Source organism: Letharia lupina (genome assembly GCF_014066315.1).
Source record: "Letharia lupina isolate WasteWater1 chromosome Unknown contig_4, whole genome shotgun sequence".
In the NCBI taxonomy this organism is placed as follows: domain Eukaryota; kingdom Fungi; phylum Ascomycota; class Lecanoromycetes; order Lecanorales; family Parmeliaceae; genus Letharia; species Letharia lupina.
The window spans coordinates 1-20,817 of record NW_023502973.1 but is presented as its reverse complement, the minus strand read 5'-3'; the positions used below and the strand labels follow the sequence as shown (position 1 = coordinate 20,817).

General features: G+C 49.5%; 8 protein-coding genes across 8 annotated transcripts; 4 read left to right on the top strand and 4 right to left on the bottom strand.

Moving 5' to 3' along the window:
* Positions 1–3,603: 3,603 nt before the first annotated feature.
* Positions 3,604–4,902, top strand: HO133_007593 (uncharacterized protein; the record flags this gene model as incomplete). The annotated part of the gene is made up of 1 exon (XM_037298463.1): positions 3,604–4,902. One exon carries the CDS (start codon positions 3,604–3,606, stop codon positions 4,900–4,902), a length of 1,299 nt encoding a protein of 432 aa, XP_037155799.1.
* A 2,698-nt stretch (positions 4,903–7,600) lies between these two features.
* Positions 7,601–8,983, top strand: HO133_007592 (uncharacterized protein; the record flags this gene model as incomplete). The annotated part of the gene is made up of 1 exon (XM_037298462.1): positions 7,601–8,983. One exon carries the CDS (start codon positions 7,601–7,603, stop codon positions 8,981–8,983), a length of 1,383 nt encoding a protein of 460 aa, XP_037155798.1.
* Positions 8,984–10,388: 1,405 nt separating this feature from the next.
* On the bottom strand, positions 10,389–11,581 carry HO133_007591 (uncharacterized protein; the record flags this gene model as incomplete). The annotated part of the gene is made up of 2 exons (XM_037298461.1): positions 10,389–11,223; positions 11,520–11,581. 2 exons carry the CDS (start codon positions 11,579–11,581, stop codon positions 10,389–10,391), a joined length of 897 nt encoding a protein of 298 aa, XP_037155797.1.
* A 1,410-nt stretch (positions 11,582–12,991) lies between these two features.
* On the top strand, positions 12,992–14,230 carry HO133_007590 (uncharacterized protein; the record flags this gene model as incomplete). Its single annotated transcript, XM_037298460.1, has 1 exon — positions 12,992–14,230. One exon carries the CDS (start codon positions 12,992–12,994, stop codon positions 14,228–14,230), a length of 1,239 nt encoding a protein of 412 aa, XP_037155796.1.
* A 3,697-nt stretch (positions 14,231–17,927) lies between these two features.
* On the top strand, positions 17,928–18,340 carry HO133_007589 (uncharacterized protein; the record flags this gene model as incomplete). Its single annotated transcript, XM_037298459.1, has 2 exons — positions 17,928–18,187; positions 18,223–18,340. The coding sequence occupies 2 exons, from the start codon at positions 17,928–17,930 to the stop codon at positions 18,338–18,340; spliced, it is 378 nt and encodes a 125-aa protein (XP_037155795.1).
* Positions 18,341–19,066: 726 nt separating this feature from the next.
* HO133_007588 (uncharacterized protein) lies at positions 19,067–19,752 on the bottom strand (the record flags this gene model as incomplete). The annotated part of the gene is made up of 2 exons (XM_037298458.1): positions 19,067–19,459; positions 19,714–19,752. The coding sequence occupies 2 exons, from the start codon at positions 19,750–19,752 to the stop codon at positions 19,067–19,069; spliced, it is 432 nt and encodes a 143-aa protein (XP_037155794.1).
* A 196-nt stretch (positions 19,753–19,948) lies between these two features.
* Positions 19,949–20,428, bottom strand: HO133_007587 (uncharacterized protein; the record flags this gene model as incomplete). Its single annotated transcript, XM_037298457.1, has 2 exons — positions 19,949–20,032; positions 20,090–20,428. The coding sequence occupies 2 exons, from the start codon at positions 20,426–20,428 to the stop codon at positions 19,949–19,951; spliced, it is 423 nt and encodes a 140-aa protein (XP_037155793.1).
* Positions 20,429–20,492: 64 nt separating this feature from the next.
* HO133_007586 (uncharacterized protein) lies at positions 20,493–20,750 on the bottom strand (the record flags this gene model as incomplete). The annotated part of the gene is made up of 1 exon (XM_037298456.1): positions 20,493–20,750. One exon carries the CDS (start codon positions 20,748–20,750, stop codon positions 20,493–20,495), a length of 258 nt encoding a protein of 85 aa, XP_037155792.1.
* Between the last annotated feature and the right edge of the window lie 67 nt (positions 20,751–20,817).

Sequence of the window (20,817 nt, the reverse complement as noted above, 5' to 3'; positions counted from 1 at the left end):
CTGCAGTGCCTACCCCTTCCTCAGACCCTGTTGGGTCCTGTTGGAGATCTGGAACTTCCATCTCCCTCTTGTCCAACTTTTCTTGATTCTGGCTACCTTACTGATAATCTACCGCCAATAGATCCGACTGCCTCCGATTCTTTTTCTCTGGCTGTGGACTGTTTGATAGGCATCTAGACAGGCTAGGTATAGGGATTCGGAAAATGGGAACTCTATTGCTGATCCTACGAACGTTCTTGCTGACAGCTAACACGAATGGAAAAGTAACGGCCAATGTCGTCTTTTTCATGAAGAATGGCACATACATACCTTGGGTCGCCCGTCGTCATCGCAAACCCACGCCGACGGGTCTTGGGTGCCGTTGCTGCCGCCTCTATCACCATATACAGACTCTGAAAATAGTGACAGAAATCGTCGCCTCCGCTTCCATCATTCCCACCCTACTTAGGAGAGGAGCTGCTAGACTTCTCGAAAGACATGGCTGCTTGGCCGTGCGCGCATGTTTAGCGAAAACCACCCTGCTTCTCTTGGCCGCGTCAACAGTACCTAGTAAATCACCAGGATCTGGAGCTTTGGTCATCGGTGCCCATTCTCGGACGTGCTATGGCGCTCTAAACCTGCATTGCACTTTTATCAGAGGTTTGTCGCCACCCTGCTGATACAAGATCGTAGCTAATTATTCGCAGTAATGACTCGCCAGTGTTTTCAAGGCCATAGTGTCTCTATCTTTATCCTCGACCTACCCTACATATGATTGGCCTGTTATGCAAGAGTGGACTTACTTGCTAATGGCTGAGGCGCCGCCAATCGCCCACAGCGTAAACGTGGCTTCCCTCGAGCTCACTGCAACCGGCTCTATCACAAAGAATCACGCGTATGACAGTATTGATCCTCGCGACAACAAGTGATCGTATTTCCCCAAAACCTATACAGTCTACACGTGAATGGTAGTATGACTCAGGCCGAGCTTGGCTCAAAGTAACCCTCGCAATGCGTCCATAGCGTGCGTTCGGAAACTCATTTCCTTCTACACCGAGCTCCACACGAGCTTTGGGATTGCCACTTCCTAATCCTAATCAACCTCCCCAAAAAGATTCACATCGCTCGCCGATCAACATTCGAAATTCAGCATCCGGACTTTGAACAAGACCACGCGCTACCTGTCAAGCCTAGGCATAACCTTGCATAAGGTTTTAGTGGTCACTGCAAGGTCGCTAAGATGCTTCGTATGGTTTCACCAAATGTTATCTCACCACCGAAAAATCCGATTCTCGGACTTGCATACCATTGCGATGTGCCTGAGGGTCTTTCCGATCAGCCAATAGAGTTTGGCATGTTTTTTGGAAAGGCTTCTGGTCCTTGGCCTACCTTTTCTTGATTTGACCTCGGGCCAGACCGTGTTTTGGACCGTCGTCCTGAGTTTCCCCATCGCCAAAGTCGCCAGGCTCCTCGGCGAAATGCCACCTCAGAAATGGCCACTTGTAGCAGGTGCCGCTCCTCCGAAAACCCTGAGCGGTCTCGTAGAGTCGCCATATCGTGTCTTGCTTCTAATAAAATCATCGGTCCAGGGAGACGGAGTTTCGAGAAGAATAGTCGCCTGCACGCTAGCCGAATGCAACCCACAAGAAGTCAGAAGTCTTGCACTTTCTGATGGCGTTGGCCGCGGCGTTTTGACTACCAGCTTCCCTGCGGCAGAGAGAGAAGATGAATCAAAATTTGTCTACTGAGCAAGCCTGGCTATGAGCTGGGTTCGGGAGAGGGACAACGGATCCCATCCAACACCAAAACTGTCCTACCGGCGTGTTCGCAGCGAAATGGACTTGTGGCTAGGTAGGTGTTGTGGTCGCCTATAATACGGCCACGGAGTATGCTTATCCTTTTCGGATTGAGGTTAAGCTCAAGGCACAGTTCTTCCAGAGGGCACCAACCTGGAGGCACATCAAACTCCAACCTTTTCCCGTCCAAATTCCCGGAAGGGCGTTGCCAGCCGACCAGTCCTACCATACTACCTCTCAACTCTGCATGACTTTGAATACCCCGCCACTGGGCGAGTTCAGCATCTGTCAATGCCAATGTGTTGTTTGCAGCAGCCATATTCAACCGAGCTTCGTTTGAACAACCCTCAATCGCTTCAGCATCTTTGCTATACACCCTTACCCTTGGATCCGCTCACGTTTTGCGTCACTCGCAACCTCAGCTGAGCTTCCCCAAATGCGATGTATGTACTGAGCCCTTCTCGGCACGCCCCTTAACGCCCGTCATTGGATAGAGATAGTCGCGGTACTGTACAGATGCGATGCACAATCCTTACGCCGAAGGCAGAATAATCTGCTTTCCGTCATCCATCTAGCAACTGCTCGGATCGAAGACGTCGCATCAGTCATTTTTGTATGCGCCCGAAAGTTCTAGGGTAGTCCAAGTCGCTCGTCGTTCGAGTTGGGTGCTACATGGTGAGATAGCCCAGGACGTCGAGCTATGCTTCATCTCCACGTAAAGCCTCGCTAACGCCGAAGATCCGAAACAGATCGAATTGTGCATCTACGACGCCTCCCGGAGCCATTTCTGCACGCAACATCATCAATGCACATATTTGCCGAGGCTTCCATCATCCTAACCCGCGATTGATACATCGCACCGCACGATGCCGTTTCTTTTGCAGACCTGTCTAGGGAATAGCGGGCTGAGGGGTGGACGATGTAACGGCGCCTGATTTTACTGCCCTTGGTCGTCCAGCACAAGATCTGCAGGCATAAGGTGAGCATACCATAATTGTCGAGATGATACCCTTATATAGTAAAAGCTTCCAACTAATGTCACTGTTACCTGCGATTGCCGCCAGAGGTAAATTAGCCACCAGAAAGTGTGCCTGGGTCTATGGCCTGGAGGCCGGCAATGAGCCCGTCGGCACTCTAACAGGAAAGTGGGTCACATCATACCATTCATATGAGTGTACTGGAAGCTAAAGTATCTTTAGACAGTGATCGCGTCGACATCCGAAACTGAGAGATCAAGATGAGCTACTTTCAATGGCCATCAGGTCGATGACCATCCATTTGTCATGTATATAAGATGGTAATCGACCTACTTCTGCCACCAGTCACTATCTGTACTGCCATGCTTGCTTCTTGTTCTACGTTATCTGTCCAAGTATATGATTGATTTGCCGTGTACCCCCACGCTCCTTGACACTCATCTGTGAACGAAGCCCTTCGAGGTCTGATGCAGCAGGACCTGCAGGTCTCGCAAGCCAAATGAAAGCTACTCAAATCACTCCCACGCGATAGCTAATTCATTTGATGGCATTTTGTACTGCAACGCTTCGAAACAGCGACAGAACACTTCGAAAGCAAAAGCCATCAACCTGCAACAGAATTGTATGCGTGAACAGAAAGCTGTTTTGCAATCGACAGCACCTGTCCTCTCGAGGAGGGTAGCGAACTCGATTTGGCGGTAAAATCGGCTAATGGTGGGGCAATCGCCGGAGAGTTGCCTTTCCGGCTTGGCATTCCCACCATCGGAAAATCGTCCTGACGGATGTTTTCCTCCCCAACAACATCACTGCACACGGGAACAAGCCCAAAATATCTCACAAAGATATTGAAGATGCCTAAATCCGGTGAGAAATCTCCTGCGAAAGGAAGGCTAACGTCCTCAGGCTTGCACCCAATGCGTGGCTTCCCGCCGCCAGAACGTTTGGTCACGAAGAGATCAAAGGCTGGAGCGGCGCGAATGCTGGGGGACTCTGCCTTGCCTAAAGAATGGCAAGCAGGCGTTAGCAAAGTCGAGGCGTGTTCTTTGGCCGAGTACGATGGCGGTAGAGGCCTCAAGACAATCTTCCCAAAGAAGGAAGACCCTAAGAGACGCTGCAACATCCTGTGCATTGGCAGTACAAATGAGCTCACAATTTCTTTAGAGCTCGCAGAGAGACATCAAGATCCGTACGCTCACGTTCTTCACCGTTTTGACCTCCCTAACGACGATGATCGTATTGGCCTACGCTTGTACGACGTCGACGTGAGCATAGAGATTCGGGAACATCCCCGAAATCCAAAGCAACGTAAGTCGAAGAGGAGAGCCGAAACGGCAAGTGGAGAATGCTGGGTGATACACTTGGAGACCTCTTTGAAGGAGCAGGTGTTAGTAAAAGCGAAGACAATGCTTCGAAGGTTAGAATCAGTCACGAATGCAATGCCTTCCGACTGCTTCAGCTATCCAAACTGCTTCGTAAAGCACATGTCGGGTGAAACTGCTAACGACAGTAATGTCGAGTTCGGTGACGGCGTCTTTACGCAGACCTTCGTGGGCGGGTTTACTTGGCGTTTTACCGGCAATCTTGCCAGTAAAGAATTTCGAGAGGCATTGGCGGGGAAACTCGCTGATGATAAAGCTCGAGAAGAGGTGCCGACGAGACTGCAGCCCTACAGAACTGCAAAAGGAAAGAAGGCTGCCAAGAAAACTCCTGGCAAGCAACGAAGGCTGGAGAGGGTTCAACAACGGTCAATGGCAGCGGATGAGTCTCCCAAAGAGACTCCCGAGCCAGTGGTTGAGCAGGAAGATGAGATTGAGCAGCCTGCGCCATCTAGCCCTGCTGCTTTTGCCTCGGAACCTGAGCTTGATGATCAAGAGTCCGGTGAATCCGACCTGGCCCTCATTGAAGGTCTCCTTGATAAGAGGACAAGAGATGGTGAGGTCGAGTACGAGGTTCAATGGACTGGTCCCTACAAGCCAACCTGGGAGCCAGCGGCCAATGTAACCGCCGAGTTTATTGCAGAGTTCGAGAAGAACAAAGCGGGCAAGGCGAAAAAGCGCAAGGCTAGGCCTCCCAAGAGCAAGCAGACGACTACGGCCAATGCGCCTAAGACGAGATCTGCGGGCAACGCAGCGAGGAATTCGGCCAAGTAGGGAGCAGCCTCATAGGCGCACCCACTAGATCGATTTCTCGCTTCTGCCTTTTTGCTCTGTTTCGCTCGTGTGTCATGTATTAGCCACTAGGCATGCTTGATTTGATAGCGCATTTCTTTCTAGCTTAGAGTGCTAAAGAGAATCCAATTGGACCTTTCCATCAAAGCGACCGACTGAATCGTGCTTCTTCTTAACCAGCCGAGCACGTTTCCTCTGCCCCTTGCTCAACTTTCCAATTTCTGGAGACGCAGAACCATCGCCAACGGGGCTAATTGCTGGCTCCGTTTTGATTACAGGCATCTTGAAACCGTCCTCGGCATCTTGATGCTCCGATTGGACGCCAACCTTCATCTTCATTGGGTAGGCTCTTCTTGTACGATCGTATTGAGCTTCTTATCCTCTTCTTCCACCGTTCCCTTTTTCCTTTCGCTCTTCCTCTTTCTATTCATGCCACTGCCACGCGTAACACGATGTCTAAGCCTGTCAGTGCGAACGAGATGGGGCTGCATTCCGTACGGCGAGACCCACTGTCCTGCCTAACAAAAGGGCTTTTTTCATAGGCATCCTTGAACCGTCCTCGTCATCTTGATGCTCCTTTTTGACGCCAACTTTCATCTTCAACTGGGCAGGCTCTTCTTGCACGGTTGCATTGAGCTCCATCCTCTTCTCCCACCGTTCCCCTCCTCCTCTTTTTGTCCATGTCAGTGCCACGCGTAAATCTGAGCCTGTTGTTGATGGGTAATGAACTGACTGATTCTATGGAGTGGCGTTTGTATATAGAAATAGTAGCAAAGGCCTGTGGCAAAGGAACGCTAGTACCTCGACACACATATGATATGACTATGTGTACCAATCATCTATCCATCTGATCATTGCCACCTGTCCGTGCGTATGACACACCTCGAACACATATCAGCCTGAACGAGATTGGACTGCATTTCGTACGGCGAAATCCACTACCTTGGCTGCGGATGGAGATGGTATGTCGGCTGAGAGAGTAGAGGTGGCGTATGGAAGGCGTAAGAAAGGAGATGTTATGCCGGCTGAGTGAGTAGAGTGGCGTATGGGAAGGCGTGAGAAAGAAGATGGTATGCCGGCGTATGGGAAGGCGTGAGTATGGCGATGGTATGTCGGCTGAGTGAGTAGAGGTAGCGTAAGAAAGGTGTGGGAACTGAGATAGTATGCCGGCTGAATGAGTAGAGGTGGCGTATGGGAAGGCGTGAGTATGGCGATGGTATGTCGGCTGAGTGAGTAGAGGTAGCGTAAGAAAGGTGTGGGAACTGAGATAGTATGCCGGCTGAATGGGTAGAGTTGGCGTATGGAAGGTGTGAGAATAGTGAGGTGGTATGTGTATATGCCTCGTAAGGTACGAGTAGGGCTGTTGTGGAGGAGGTGGGTATTGAAACGCGTAGGGATCTTGAGGAGATGGAAGTGGTGTGAAGAGAGGCGGGGGGTGCTGGTAAGGAGGAGGTTGCGTTGGATTGATGTGGGTGCTTGTGAGTGTATGGTGTGGATTGCGCACGCTCTACGCGGCGTTAAGTTCACCGAGTGAATCTCGGGTTGTCGTTGATTGGATCCTTCCGATTGTCGTGATTATCCTAAAGCTTTCAGTGAATATCAAGATTGCCGGGAACTTGGATTTCACCAATAAGAGAGCTGGGAGTGAATAATGCTGAAGCAAGGCTGGGCTCGATACTGCGAGATTCACGTTATGTGGAAAGCACTGAGTCGGTTAGGCGCAGGCACTAGTTGCGACTGCATAGATTAAGGACAGTATTCTTGCTGCGACGAGATGTGTATTGGCCCTCGAGACGTAACTTTTGGTCCCAATAGCCCGGTTTTGATTTGGTCCAGGTTTATCGCCAGCCTCTTCACGCCTTTAAGGCTGAGATGGTACGTGCTCTTCAACATAACCCTGTCCGGTGAGAGTTATACCAACATGTGGGTTCCTTGGCGTATGCTACTTGGGGCATTCTCGTTGAACAGATATCGACGATGGTGACGTCACGGTTGATTTGATAAAGACTTGAAGAACCCGGGGGTGGGTAACTAGAGAAGGCGTTAGAGGGTAATCCCGATATCCGAGGTCTTAGGTTAAGATACCAGATGAAGTAGAAGAGTCGCCTTTACTAGCGCAGCCAATCCCTGCATGAGTGCCATTTATCAGGCGGGAAACCTCCAGAAGGCTAGAACCTAGGCTTTTGAAGTTGCGGGGTTGACCCTCTGTCAATGATTCTCACAAGAGCCGTTAGAAGGACTGCACCCCTTCTTGGCACCCTCGGGGGCGTCGCGTATAGCGAAGGCCCCCGTGAGCGACTCTGAATGTATTTAAATAGCGGCTGTAAACCTGATAGTGACCTGATTGGCGGTAGTACTCAGAGGAGTCTTCGGGTTGAGAGAAATCTCCTCGAGGGTGCCACGACAGGGAGCCTTCTCCTAGAGTGGCATAGCCTTCGGCTGGGACCCTGATGTTGCCTTCGGGCTTCATCCATGAATAACTACTACTACTACTGACCCCCCTCTCAGTATGGGTTGCCGTATTCGTCCCGTTAGCGCGACTTGTTAGCGCGATGTATGAAAACTGAGGTTAGTCTTACCCAGTATCGATCGTCGCACAAACAGCTCGTACATTCAAGAAGCACATCGCGATCAGCAAGGATCTGAATCAACATACCAGCGCTTTCTTGATCAATTAATCATGTCTTCAATCTCTCTGACTCATCTACCACTGGGCAACGTCCCTAAACTTGTGAGTACTGACCCCCCCTCGATGGCAGCCTGGGATTCCATCAATGCATGGTACCAAAAGGTCGTTGACAACAAAGGAGAGAAGAAGATACTTTTGACTGCAGCATCGTTCATCATGATGGCATGCAGATTCATTAATCTGCGTGTCCAGAAGATGACCATGGACGAGTCGGCTCCGCGCTTGGCGGCCGGCTTAGTTATCAAAAAGATGCAAGAAGTCTCGGGTGAGTTCAAGAAGATGCAGGCTGTCACTGATTGGCTTGGCCAGAGAAGCTCACTAAAGGCGTCGTTTGATGTTGGCACCGTAATGTATAACACTGTGTATCAACAGAAACATCATTATGGGGCAACTCAACCTTTATCAAAAGGGATATTGCTCCCAATCCACCGGGTCTGGACTTTGATCTCTCTCATGATTGAGATCGCGCCAGAGCCTCTGATTGTGAAGAGCAGGGATGTCAAGGATAAGCTGGCTTGGCTTCAAGCGCAATTGGACGAGTCGTCAAAGCGACTCGGTCAAGATAACGAGGATGACAAGAAGAGCAAGAAGGTGAAGACGGCGATCGGCGAGGTCTTAAAGCGCATCGAGGTCATCCATCCTGATGACCTTGAGATCATCAAGCGCTACGACAACAACATCGGTGTCGTTCCAACCGAAGGTTCTGTCAAGAACCGCTCGGTCGTTACGGCATATGATGTGTCGACGCTATCTCAAGGTCAGTGGGTTAATGATGTTGCCATCGATGCGCATTTGACGTTGGTCTGCCATACCTTCAATGGCCTTTTTCAAGGGGGTGACGAGCTTCCCAAGTCCCCCAAGTATCATGCATGGAGCGTTACAATGAGTGTTTACCTGAAAGGAAGGGTAGAAGCGTTTGAGGAGAAACATCTCCGACGAGAATGGCCTCCTGCACGTTTCCCTGACGCGGCGTTGGAAGATGTCTCTTGCCACATTTTCCCGATCCACGTCCGAAAGAACCATTGGATCTTGATGGTGCTTCAGAAGATGGGAGATGGGCAATGGAGCCTTTTTCATTACTCAAGCTTGGCTGGGTATGACAAAGACTTTGAGGAGCCTTGGCAGGTCATTTCCTCCTGGTTGCTCTTCAAGTCCAAGGGCACCCTCAACGTGACAAGAACTCGAGTCATAGTGCCTAAACCGCAACCAACCCAGGACAATGACAGAGATTGCGGGGTTTTCGTGTGCGGGATAGTGCGCTGGTCTCTTGCGGACTGGGACTTGTCGACGCTGACCCCAAGCATCATCCCAGAGTATCGTCGTCGCATGATGCTTGAGCTTGAGAATTGGAGACTTAGTACCAACAGACTTTAATTCTCTCGCCAGCATCTAGGACTCTAATTCGATCTCATTCGAAGCACAGTCGTGTTTTCACGTGGACCCAATGATGGTCCACTTTCATTTCTTGTATTTAGGATTCAATGATACTCAGTTTTCACCTCTTGTACTCCGGACTGAATGTTAGTTCAATCTCGTTTGCTGCTTGATAGGCTTGATGTTAGTTCGTCTTTATACAATCAAAATCTCAAAAAAGGAGCGCTACCTGAGTGAATCTTCGTAATAACGGCATCCGATTTGTCCCAGTAGACCCCACGATATCTGTAAGATATTGAAGTTCCTGTTGGGCGGGCACCAGGAGCTGAATTAGGGCTCTCCATCCATTGTTACGGCGACTCTCTCAATGATCTCTATCACTCATAATGTCTAGCTACTTCTGTCAATACTTGCCTGTGATACGTATGATCTAGCCGAATCTTCACGAGTGATAGGCTTTGAGGGTGGTGCGATAATACGATAGAGACGTGCTTGGACTACTTAAGACAGCACGAACATAGCTTGTCATCTCGTAATGATAGGTCCAGTACTCCAGTAGCTTGGCATATTGAGGTAATATGTCGGAATGTATATGTAAGCCTCAAAAAGAAGCAGTAAAGATCTCGGCGGACAAAAGCTTCCGTTTGAAAAAGCTTCTACGTTGAGTTAGGATGATCGCACTGTGTGCACTGGCATTGCGTCAATGTTCTATGAGCTGAAATCTTTAGGTCAATCCTTTGGGCTGGTAACGTTGTGCAAACCTGAATTTGGAAGGTCACAATAATTCCGTGAATCTCGTCCATGAAGTCGCGGCGTTAGGAACTTCAACAAAGTTCAGGGGTTTTTGGCAGAGAAATCGATATAAGAAAGATCTCAATAATTGAGATGGAGAAGAGAGGATGAAGTTGGATTTGAGAAGGGAGAAGGTCCGTGCGTTCGCCAGCGCTTGCGGAGATCCGCGGCGAGCTTGCGTGTGGCGCAGCACTCGCCTCTCCGCATTGACTTTTCTTTCCCAAAAGAGTCTTGGAGCACAGTTGTCTTGTCATCGTCTGGAGAGTAGCTGGGTACCTGTGTCAACACCTCTCTTGACTTGAAAACGTACACTCTTCCTTGGTCTTTCGATTGCTGTCAGACAACAGAAATTTCTAATTATCGAAAGCGAATACAGACACTCCTTGATCTAATAGAAAAAGCTATCGCCATGTGCATTATTATGCCTAGCTATCAAAGTTGAAAAAGAAAAAACTCTCTCATCATTCCTATGCCCGCAGGCACAGGTTGATGAAAGGGAAGAACCTGGCGGCATAATTATGCCGGGATATACACTGACAAAGCCGATCTTCAGTGGGCATTTTTATACCCGCATGAATCGCAGCAACAAGTTGAGTCGCAGCAACGAGATGCTCTAAGAACTCTTGTTGATACCAGAGTTCGAAAGAGGCATCCCGGCTACGACAACAGCGATTTGCTCTTTAAATAAATCTTGCTGGAATGCTTCCCAAACAATGGTGGTGCCGTTCATCGCAGCAGACTCGGAGAGATCCAGCATGCGCTCCTGACCGAATTGTTCTAACAAGCCAGCCATAATTCCCACGCGAGTCTGATCTTGAGGGAATTGAAACCCCGAAGGCGTTTCAAACACTTCATCGATTAAGCTCTGCGCGTCGATATTGCCAACTTCGATCACAATATCCTCCGGTGAGGGAGCTACACTTTCCATCCTTTCGTCGGTAAGAGGAGCTGCTTCGACAGTCTCCGCATTCTCGACGTTTCCCGCATTCTCGAACCTAGACTCATCCCAAAGGCTGACGAGTTCGAGATCGGCGGGGCCCGTCAATGGGTCTTGTGCAGGCTCCTCTTCCTCTTTTTTCTTTTCTTCTTCCTTCTTCTTTTGGCTGGCCCGCTTGTTGGCCCGTTGCCTCGCACTCTTTGAGATCGGCTTTTCGATACTAGCATCCTTGACTGCTAGAGGACCCTTCTCCTCTTTCTTGTCCTTGGAATGTTCTTTGCATCGTGGCTTTCGGTTGTCCCTAGGCCCACGGATCTGCTTTTGCATCTCGTGCCACTTAGCGGTGCCTTGCTTGTGGCCGCCGTAGCTGCTGGTGGGAAGACTAACGTTGCCGAAGGAGCCGACAGTACCTTGTCCCATTGATGGGGTTGGAAAGCTGCCGTAACCCTGACCGAAATGACCAGGGATCTGGTTGCTCCAGCCCTGGTCAAACCCCCATAGCCGCCGTACTCTCCAGAGTATGGGCCGCCGAAGCCGCTCACAGGACCGAATATCTGACCGCCCACGCCTGGTACCATGCCTGGTTCCATGCCCGGCGATCGTATCGCATTGTAGGGCTGCTGGTAGCCTACTTGCTGAGCATTGAAACCCGCGGTCAATCCTACCTGTGATGACCCCCGGCCAGCATTCCCAGGTACAGTATTAGGTACGGGATTTGAGAACCTACAAGTTCCCTTGTGAACTTTTCCACAAGTGCAACATTTCGGCCAGCACGCCCCCTCATGGCGATTGCCACATTTTTCACACCTTGAAGCTTTATCAAGCTTCTTATCATCACCGCCTGCACCGCCTGATGCTTGAGCTGACATCTATGCAAACGCGACTTGGTCAGTATCAGATTGCCTCATACGCCCGTTGATACGTAGGGGCAATTGCGACTACCTTTCTTGCTTCTTGGTTGAGCTGCTTGAAGGACTGTATTATCCGTACAAGCTTCAAGAATCAGATAATGTTGTGCTTTTGTGTGTGATGTCTGTGCGTGATGTTCCTGTGTGCTTGTTGATGACGACTTTTCGGATATCGCGCTAGCCTCCCGCGTTGATCAGTCAAACAATAAAGATTTGTCCTGATTGGCCGAGTGCGTTATCGATAGTGCGCGCGTAATTTACTTGCAGACGGACTTGCTTTGTAAAAATCCTCTTGGGAATAAGACATGTCCTGGCCATCAAGCCTCCAATACTCATGTCTTTAAGTATCGTTGGAGCAAATTGGGTCACCACTTTCTCTGCTAGGCAGCCTTTAGCCCAATCATGACTGCATTCGTGTTCCCAGCTTTAAAAGAAGCTTCTGCGTAGCTACGAGATATTTGACTACTTTTACGGCTCGCTCTGCTTTGGATATCTTTCTCCAATTTGCCCAGTGATAAGTCTCTTGACAGACTCGAACGCCGACCTAATCCGTCAGTAGCAAAGCCTTACCATAAACTTCCAGTGGCCCAATTCATGACCACAATGGCTTGGAAAAGAGTGTCGCAAGGCCTGGACTAGTGACACAAATACTACCAACTAAGAAATTCAAAAATCTTGAGAAATTTGAGAAGCCAATTGTGCTGATGTAGATTTTGGCCTTGCGGATGCTAGTGTCCGGTCAATATCGCATACTCTTTACAAGATTGTGTCTGTTGAGAGCAGTGCCTGCTGCTATTGCGTAGTGTTTGTAACATCACTGTTCGTTATAGGTGTACTGCAGTAGGTCCGAAGGGACCACTTGACTGTCCATCCTCCTGGATCTCTTCCGAGCTTCCAGTAATTTCAATCTCGATCAAGTCCCCAATAGTATTTCTCCTCAGCAGTAGATAAAGCTATTGTAATGATGATATGCCTGTAGCACTATGGAACCGTGAGACTTTTATAGAGGCAGTTCAAAGGCCTAGCTGTTGAGGCATCTAGATACGCGCTTGCCGCGCTTGCATGAGCTAGTGGATGAGGATCATCACAAAACGAAGTCCTCGCATTTCAACTTCTTCTGCAGCACAGCTACACACGCGACTTAAGTCATCATCTTTGCACACATAGTCAACAGACTTGGAAACGTACGAAGATTTCATTGAGAGACTTGAATCCGCACACGGTATGCATCCCTTCCCTTGCATCCCTGAAATTTCGCCTCCCAAGACGCGACAATAGTCGCATCGCGAACAAAGCTGCTTTCTCTTCTGTTCCAGCACCACATCCTTTGCTAATGAATAATTATAGATGTCTCAAACCAACGATACCGTCATGACCGCCGACGGCAACGCCGGTGGTAATGCTGGTAGCAATGGCAATGAGAACAGCGGTGGCAGTGGTGGTGCCCCTGGTGGCCAATGGCCGTCCTGCAGCCAATGTCAGGGTAGACATCGCCCTGGAGTGCCTTGCTGGCAGCCGTGTCCACGGTGCGGCATACGGCACCACAGGCGCAGTGTTTGCCCGACGGCGGATGCGCACCAGCAGCAGATTTCGGTGCTGCAGCAACAAAACGCGCAAATGGTTGCCGAAATGCAGCAATTGCGTGTTGAGGTGCAGGCGAGATCTGCACATGCTGCTGCCTACGGCTACGGCGGCCCTCCCCTCCCTCCTCAACTTCCTCAGCCCTTCTACCCCTCCTATCCCTCCTACCCCTCCTCACCCTGGCAGCCGCAGCAGGTCATGCCGCCCATGGGCATGGGCCGCTTCCCCTACCAAGGCGCGCAGTATCCGCCGTCGATGCCGCCTCCCGGTCCTTACGTTGGAGGTTCAGCAGTCGGTGTGCCGCAAGGCATGCCTTCTGATGCCTTCAATTGGTTCGGCGGTGGTTCTGAGCAGGCTTCCCGTAGGGGTGGCTTGCCCTGGAACAACCGAGGCCGGGGAGGTAGACGCCCGGGGAGGAAGGCCAATGAGAAGGATAAGAAGAAGAAGAAGGAAGATGAGAAGGAGAAGGAGAAGGAGAAGGAGAAGGAGAAAGAGAAGGAGAAGGAGAAAGAGAGAGATCCCTTGGCGCCTGAGCCATCAGGTGTTCAGAAGCCAGGGAAGAGCGCGGTGAGAAACGCGAGACGCCGCCAAAAGTTAAGGGCGAGGAAGGAGAAGAAGGACAATGTTGACGATGGTCGCGAGAGAGAGGAAGAAGGTGAGATGTCTGGGGTCGAGAACTCGACCTCAGGAACTCAACCTTCAGGCCCCTCTCAAAACCAGGAGTCAGAGCAGCAGATTGCCGTAGTCGGCACCGCCTCGGCTAATGAGGCTCAACCTTCAGGCTCCTCCCAGGGCCTGGAGGTAGGGCAGCATATCGCCGTGGTGGATACCGTCTTGGCTACCGAGGATCAAGCTCAGGTAGCTCTGCTCGTAGCAGACAACGCCAACGCAGCTGAGCCTCTCCCCTCTGTTCTTCCTCATCAAACAGCCGATGAAAGTGAACCGCCTCGGTCGTTGCTAGATATGGCGTTTGAGGGTTTTTTTGCACCCGGCGACAACTACGACTGCACCTTGGACGAGACGGAGTAGCAGTAGTAGCTATGAAGTCGTATAGATTGAATGCAATGCACGTTCACTTAAAATGTGTTCCATGTAGCTTACAGTGACCCTAACGTAGCAGCAGTAGCTCGCACTAGTACCATCTCCAACCTTGATAACGAGCATTTTACTATGATCAAGCGGTACCATTCCTGTTTCACTTAGTTATACCGTTGCCATCTTTCTTTATGCGTATTTGTTTTCTTTAACTCACCTCTCCCCATATTGACATGCGGTGACGGTCACGCTACACTCGTGTTTTACGAACTGTTGTTGGAACTTTGCGATCCGCGGAGAAGCGCAGCAAGCGCTTCGTACTTTCTGGCGGTGCGGCTAGAGAATCCCCTAAGGTAGCTAGCTCCGGGCTTCTAGGGCCGAACTGCGCATGTACCCGCAAGCGGCACTCCGCGGGGCCACCTGAGCCAGATCCGTAACTCGTGTAGCCCCCCGAGCACCCCAACCTCAAATCCCTTTACAATGCCTCAGGGAGACTCTGGACTATATTCTAGGGTCGCCGGCCCCGAAAAATTTGTTTTAGGGCCCCGGCGCACAAAATTTGGAATACTGGTATTAAAGCTATACCGAAGCAGCTCACGAACGAGCAAGAGCGCAAGATCCAGAGAGTATGGGCTACGGTACTTGGTCTGCCTTGTGAAGCAATCTACGTCGATGACAGCTTCTTCCAACTTGGTGGCGAGTCCGTCGCGGCAATCCGACTCACGGCTGCTGCTCGACGTATGGGATTGCAGTAATCCGTCTCAGACATCTTCCATCATCCACGCTTATCAAAGATGAGCGCTTCTGCAAAACTTGTCTACCAGCCTTCAACATATAATCCGACTCTGCCAGGAGGATTAGAAGTCTTCGAGCTCATTAGCCGGGAATGTAATGTCGATTATAAACGCCTTGAAGATGTATACAGATGCACATGGCCGTAGAATAATAGGATTGAGATGACTCAGCGTAAGCAGGGGCCAATGTTATATATTTTCGATTTCGGATCGAGCTTATAGTTAATGCTTTACTATATATATTAATCGATTATATAAAAGCGTGACAACAGATTGCGTTCGAGAACTCTATCTTCCGATCACGGATCGTACGTGCGAGCCACGAACCGGTATATTAATTATCGTCGACGAGAAAGTTAACTAATAAGAGATAGATTCGATTAAAGAGAATAAAACTACTAAAGTAAGAAGAATTTTAGAGAATATCGATTTATCTAAATAGCTTACTCGCGATTATAATAATTAAACTATTATTTAAGTAATTTTTATAATCGTAGATAAATATTAATACGCGAACTTCTTAATTTAACTTATATATATAATATAATATAAAGTTATATCATTAAGAGTTTAAGAGAAAATTAAGACTTTTTAAAAGTAAAAGATTAATTTAATTAAAAATATTAGAAAAATAATAATATATCGTCGTTAATCCTCCGTAATTGTTATTATTTTTAAGATAAAATTAAATATATATAAAATTAAAAATTGAGGTATAAGAGATTAAGAAGAAATTAAGGGTTTTTTTTTAGAAGTAAAAGGTTAATTTATTAAGGTATATTACGGCGTGCGGAAGGAGGGTGCAAAGTTTTCGAATTCCACGGTGTAATCGATAGACAGGTTGACAGAGTTGATAAGAGTTTGCGGTCTGAGGTGTTGCATTTGTACTCTTCTGCCGTCGATCTTGGGTTTCATCCCTAAACAAGATGTTTACACGAATAGATGTTTGTGCAATTTGAGTTTTAGATAGCGAAAAACTCTCTGTCGATATGGACTTGTTGATTCATTAATGCGTTGATACCGCTTCGGGTGTCCCTTTTTGTTCTAAGAAACGCAAAAAAAAAAACTCGCCCCACGCCCTTAGCAACGATCCAAAGGCTGGGACCCAGGAATACGCTGAAGAGTGTAGAGATCTATCTGCATTCTTACCTGCTCAACGTGTTGAAGATCATGGTCGATTGTCCAGGAGTGGAATCAATGCCCTGCTGAAGATCCTGCTTCCGTTCTTGGCTGCCTTTTTTCCTTCACAAGACCTAGCGGTCTGCCAAGTTGAACGGTAGCCCGTTTGGACTGTCGTCTAGGCGACAGGACCATGGCTCTTACACCAGGACTTTTGATTGCCTTGGTTGATAGTAGAGTCGTTTGGCTGCCGCTTCGCAGCGAAAGACACTTTACCCTAAAAGTACTCATGGCAGAGCACTATGCATTCCATACGGTAATCACAACCGAACGCATTCGACAACGCAGCCTCTTGGAAATCTATTGGTGCGATGCCAATAAGAATCAGCGCATCCGAGTTGATAAGAGCGAGCCCAGCAGAGTCGCAGACCAGTCAAATTTGGTTGGCATTTCTACCGGATTGCCTCGACGGGCGAATATCGTGCTCGAGCGCCGAAGTCGGTGAAAAGCTGTGGTAACTGGGGTATTTGGCCCCTGGAAGGATCGGCGGCTCATACGCGTCAGGGGCGTCATGATACAGTAGGTTTGGCCGACGGGGTTTTAGGGCTGTCGCCAGCTTCGGATCCAACGCAACGGCCGTCGGGATCATTGGTTCTCTATTGAGAGGGGAAATTGGGAGGGGATGTCTAAGTGCTCGCTGACTTTGTAAGAAATGCTTGGAGATCTGCGCGGTTGTAATCCTCCTTTTGAACCTTGAATGGCTCTTGCGGCCCAAGGGGGGTTCATACTATCAGTGAGACTCATGGAATTCTCCGTGACTCTTTACCCGTTGGATAGATTGAATCTGGTCTACCAGGGCAAGGCTTTCCATAGTTGTGACCGAGTTCTTCTAGCTTCTGAAGTTCTCCGAAATGAGGCTCGTGCTCCTCGCGCTTGTGCATTTCCCTTCGGCATGTGCTGATATGCAGGGTCAGAGCGTTCGTGGACGTGTCCATAAAGCATCCTTGACGCACCCTCGCCAGTCCTCAATCCTCCTTCATCACTTGTCTTTCTTCAATTCATATCCTTCCCATGCGTATTCTTGACTCTCGAGCTCCAAACCCTTCGATGCATCCTACGCGTCTCAACTTTCGTCTCTTACCGTTTGAAATGAAACTCCATATCGAGCTCGCCGGCAAGACACAATGTCGAGTCCCACTATAGGCTCCCCTGCTTATAACGATGAGTCCCTTGCGTGGAAAGCTCGTGACTACCGATCTCGTCACTGTCATTGTCCCTTTTCTTCTCGTCAGTGGCCGCATGTACACGAAATGCTTCATCACAAGAGCTCGCGGATGGGAACACTGTAGGGTTCTGCTATCTCACGTTTGCGTTCTTTGGGGCTAATCGTGTGCATGGGATAGGCAGCTCAGTTCTGGCATTGCTTATTTGCAGTCGCCCGTGTGGTAGGGGATTCCCTCGGTAGGTACCAGTTTGTTACTCAGCATCTGACGGGGCTCCTCCATCGCTAAGTTGCAAGTAGGCATATACCGATACGATCTCGAAGGCCTATTGGCATAATCCCTGAGTCGTATTTGGGTCCTTTAGTGATCGTTCGTACTCCCTACCAAGTCAATCCCGAATACTCCTTACCAACCTCAACAGCTTGTAGCAGTCGATGGCTTACCATACGTCGTCTCGATCACCCTGGCCAAATTCGGCATCCTCATCTTCCTCTACCACTTTTTCAGAACTTTTCCCCGAGATGCCGCTGCACGTCTTGGGCGGTTGGCGCCATCATGGCTGTTTGGTCTCTGATCACTGTCCTCTTGGTATGCTTCTCTTGCAAGCCCTTAGCCGCTTCGTTCAACTACAAGCTGCGTTATGCATCGACCACGGTGTGCAAACCGGAGTTGTATGATGTGGAGAACATCTTTGGTTATGGCAACATCTTTGTCGACTTTATGCTCCCGCTTATGCCGATGCCGTTGCTTTGGAAGCTGCATATGACCAGAGCAAAGAAGATTGGCGTTTCGATCGTCTTTGCCAACGGTGGTGTGTGAGTGGTACGCCGCTTCATCTTCGATCGTTCAGTCCGCTGATCAAAGGCAGCATTGCAGCTATTGCCATCGTAAGACAGTACATACTCTACACCTCGCCTGACGCCGCAGGCCCTAGCTGGGATATCGTACAGATCAAAGACTGGATGTAAGCCTGCTTTACTAATTTCCCACTTCCATTCCCCCTACAAGGCCCAAAACTCAATCACCACAACAGAACCATCGAAGTCAACCTCGCAATCATCTGCGGCTGCCTCCCCGGCCTGTAACACCTTTTCCGTAAAACCCCCTCCCTCATCCCTTTCCTTCCCTTCCACCTCCGCTCCAAATTCAGTGGCGGCCACAGCGCTATGGAGCACTCTTCATGGCCAAAGAGGCTCAGTGGGCCTCGGCATGCTGGCGGCCAGAAACTGGAAAAAGGCCAAAACAAGCAGCAGGCGCCGTTCGGCAATGCCTTGGCTTCAACCCAGAGCAAGTCTGTCGAAGCGGTCCTCTGCGGGGTATTGAATCACCCTGCACAAGTTGAAAGGAAGTGAGACATTTTGTCAACATCTCACTAAGTACCCCTTATTTAACAATTGACTTCTCGTATACACAATCTCCAAGGCAGATGTCAACAAGCCAGGCTTTTTTGTTGAGCTCTTGGCTCGATGAGAGCATGTGAGATACAGAAAACGGGAAAACGTCGTAGCCCATGCCAAGAAGCTGTGGTTGCGAGGGCCGAGTACGAATGATCAACCTAGCATTACCCCTGTCGGCGAGGTGGAGCGTGGCTCAGAGTATTGCTATTCTGGCACTCGGTTGAATCGCCCAATTCTTCTTCAGCTGGCACTTCTGGCTATTGAGGTGAGGGTTTGATTCCGTATATCATTAGTCTATCATTCCATATCTTGGCGAGCAAGCCTTCCATAAATTATGCGAATGACTTTGGACGAATGACCGTCACGACTGCTGAAGCCCTCCTGAATCATCTTGCAAGCACAGGCAATGCAGTAATCCCGTTGAAGAACGGCAAAATGTCCCTCGGCACCATAGTCCTGATATGCCAGCCATTGACCAGGCGCATTTTGGTCGACGGCCTGCAGCCACAGCCACAGGCCGTAGACGATCTGCTCATTAGCGTATGCAACGAACAGGGCTTGCTTCATATTGCTCTCGTAGGCATCGTAGTATTGATGATCGCATTCTCCCGTTACACATAGTATAGCCAAAGCCTTAGACGTAGTCCCAGGACTTGCGATAGCACAGATCTGATCCTTGACTAGAGCATTCTGCTACAGGATGATATCTTCGCCAGAGATTTCCAGACGAGTGGAAAAGGAGATGTTGAGGAACAAGTCTACAGGCGTATACGGACGAGCTATAATACCGCTTGAAGCAGCCATGATTTGAGTTTGCTTTTGGTGAGTGGAGTAGGCGTAGATTTTGTTCTGTCTCTCCCCGTTTGCAATGATGGCTCCAGGAAGAAGATGAACGAAGCAACATTGAAGATAGTGTTTGATGGAGGACCGCATTGTGGACGTACACGATCCCCTATTGTTGGAAGGCCAACACGGGAGTCCATGTCTGTCGTTCACCGATGCAGATGTCTATTGTAATCCTGCACACATCGGTCATGTCCTAGAAAACTATCTGGCCTGGCTGGTCTTTCGTGAGGACGTCTATCAGAGGATTCTTGAATACCAGACACTTCCTCCAGGATGAAGTGCTTTCCAACTATATGGGTCAAATCGTGGCAACAGATTTTTTTCTTATCTCAGCTACTTCTCTGCCAGGAGCATATCCGGCGCTGGGCCCAAAAGCACAAGATTGTTCCGCGGTGTCAAAGCATAGCCTTTGTTAATCTGTCACCCTCACATTAGTCCTCTCCTGCTTTGAGAGCTCTTAAAGATATAACTTACGTGTTCAAAATCCGTCGTGTCCCCGAATCCCTTCTGCCTGTACAGATTGACTAGCCACCTTTGGATCTTCGGATAATCATGCCTTATTATCTTCAGGTTACACTTGAACAGCGTATAGTAGGCTGTATCAAACCTCACAATCGTAGGATAAAGCCGCACATCTGCCTCCGTAAAATGCTCACCAAACAAATACTCTCCCTTGCTGTTAGCTAGAATATCCCCAACCTGATCCAATGCCTCGAAGACTTCGATACACGCTTTCTCATGATTCCCCTGCTCAGTCGCAAATCCGGTTTTGTAAACGCCCGTATTCAGCACAGAGTTCACCCACCCGTCCATCCCATCAATCTTCCCTCGCAAACCCTTTGAATAAAGCCCACCAACGACCCTGCCCTAGTTCCCCTCACTCATCTCCAACGGCAGCAGGGAATCGAACCCAGAACCCACTGTATATCATCCGCACAATCTCAGGACTCTCATTGTTAACAATCGTCTCCTCCTCCCTGTCACAAAGTACAGGCACCGAATAGCGCCCTTTGTACTCCGAATCCGCCTTCAGATACAGCTCGCTGAAGCGCTTGAAGCTGTAGATGGGGTCCTGAGCCGCGGTGCCGGCGGGGCCGCTGAACGACCAGCCGGTGGGGTGGAGCTTGTAGTCCATGCCTACGAGCTGGACTATGTGTTCGAGCCCCTTGAGCGAGCGGACTATGTTGGCACGGTGCGCGAAG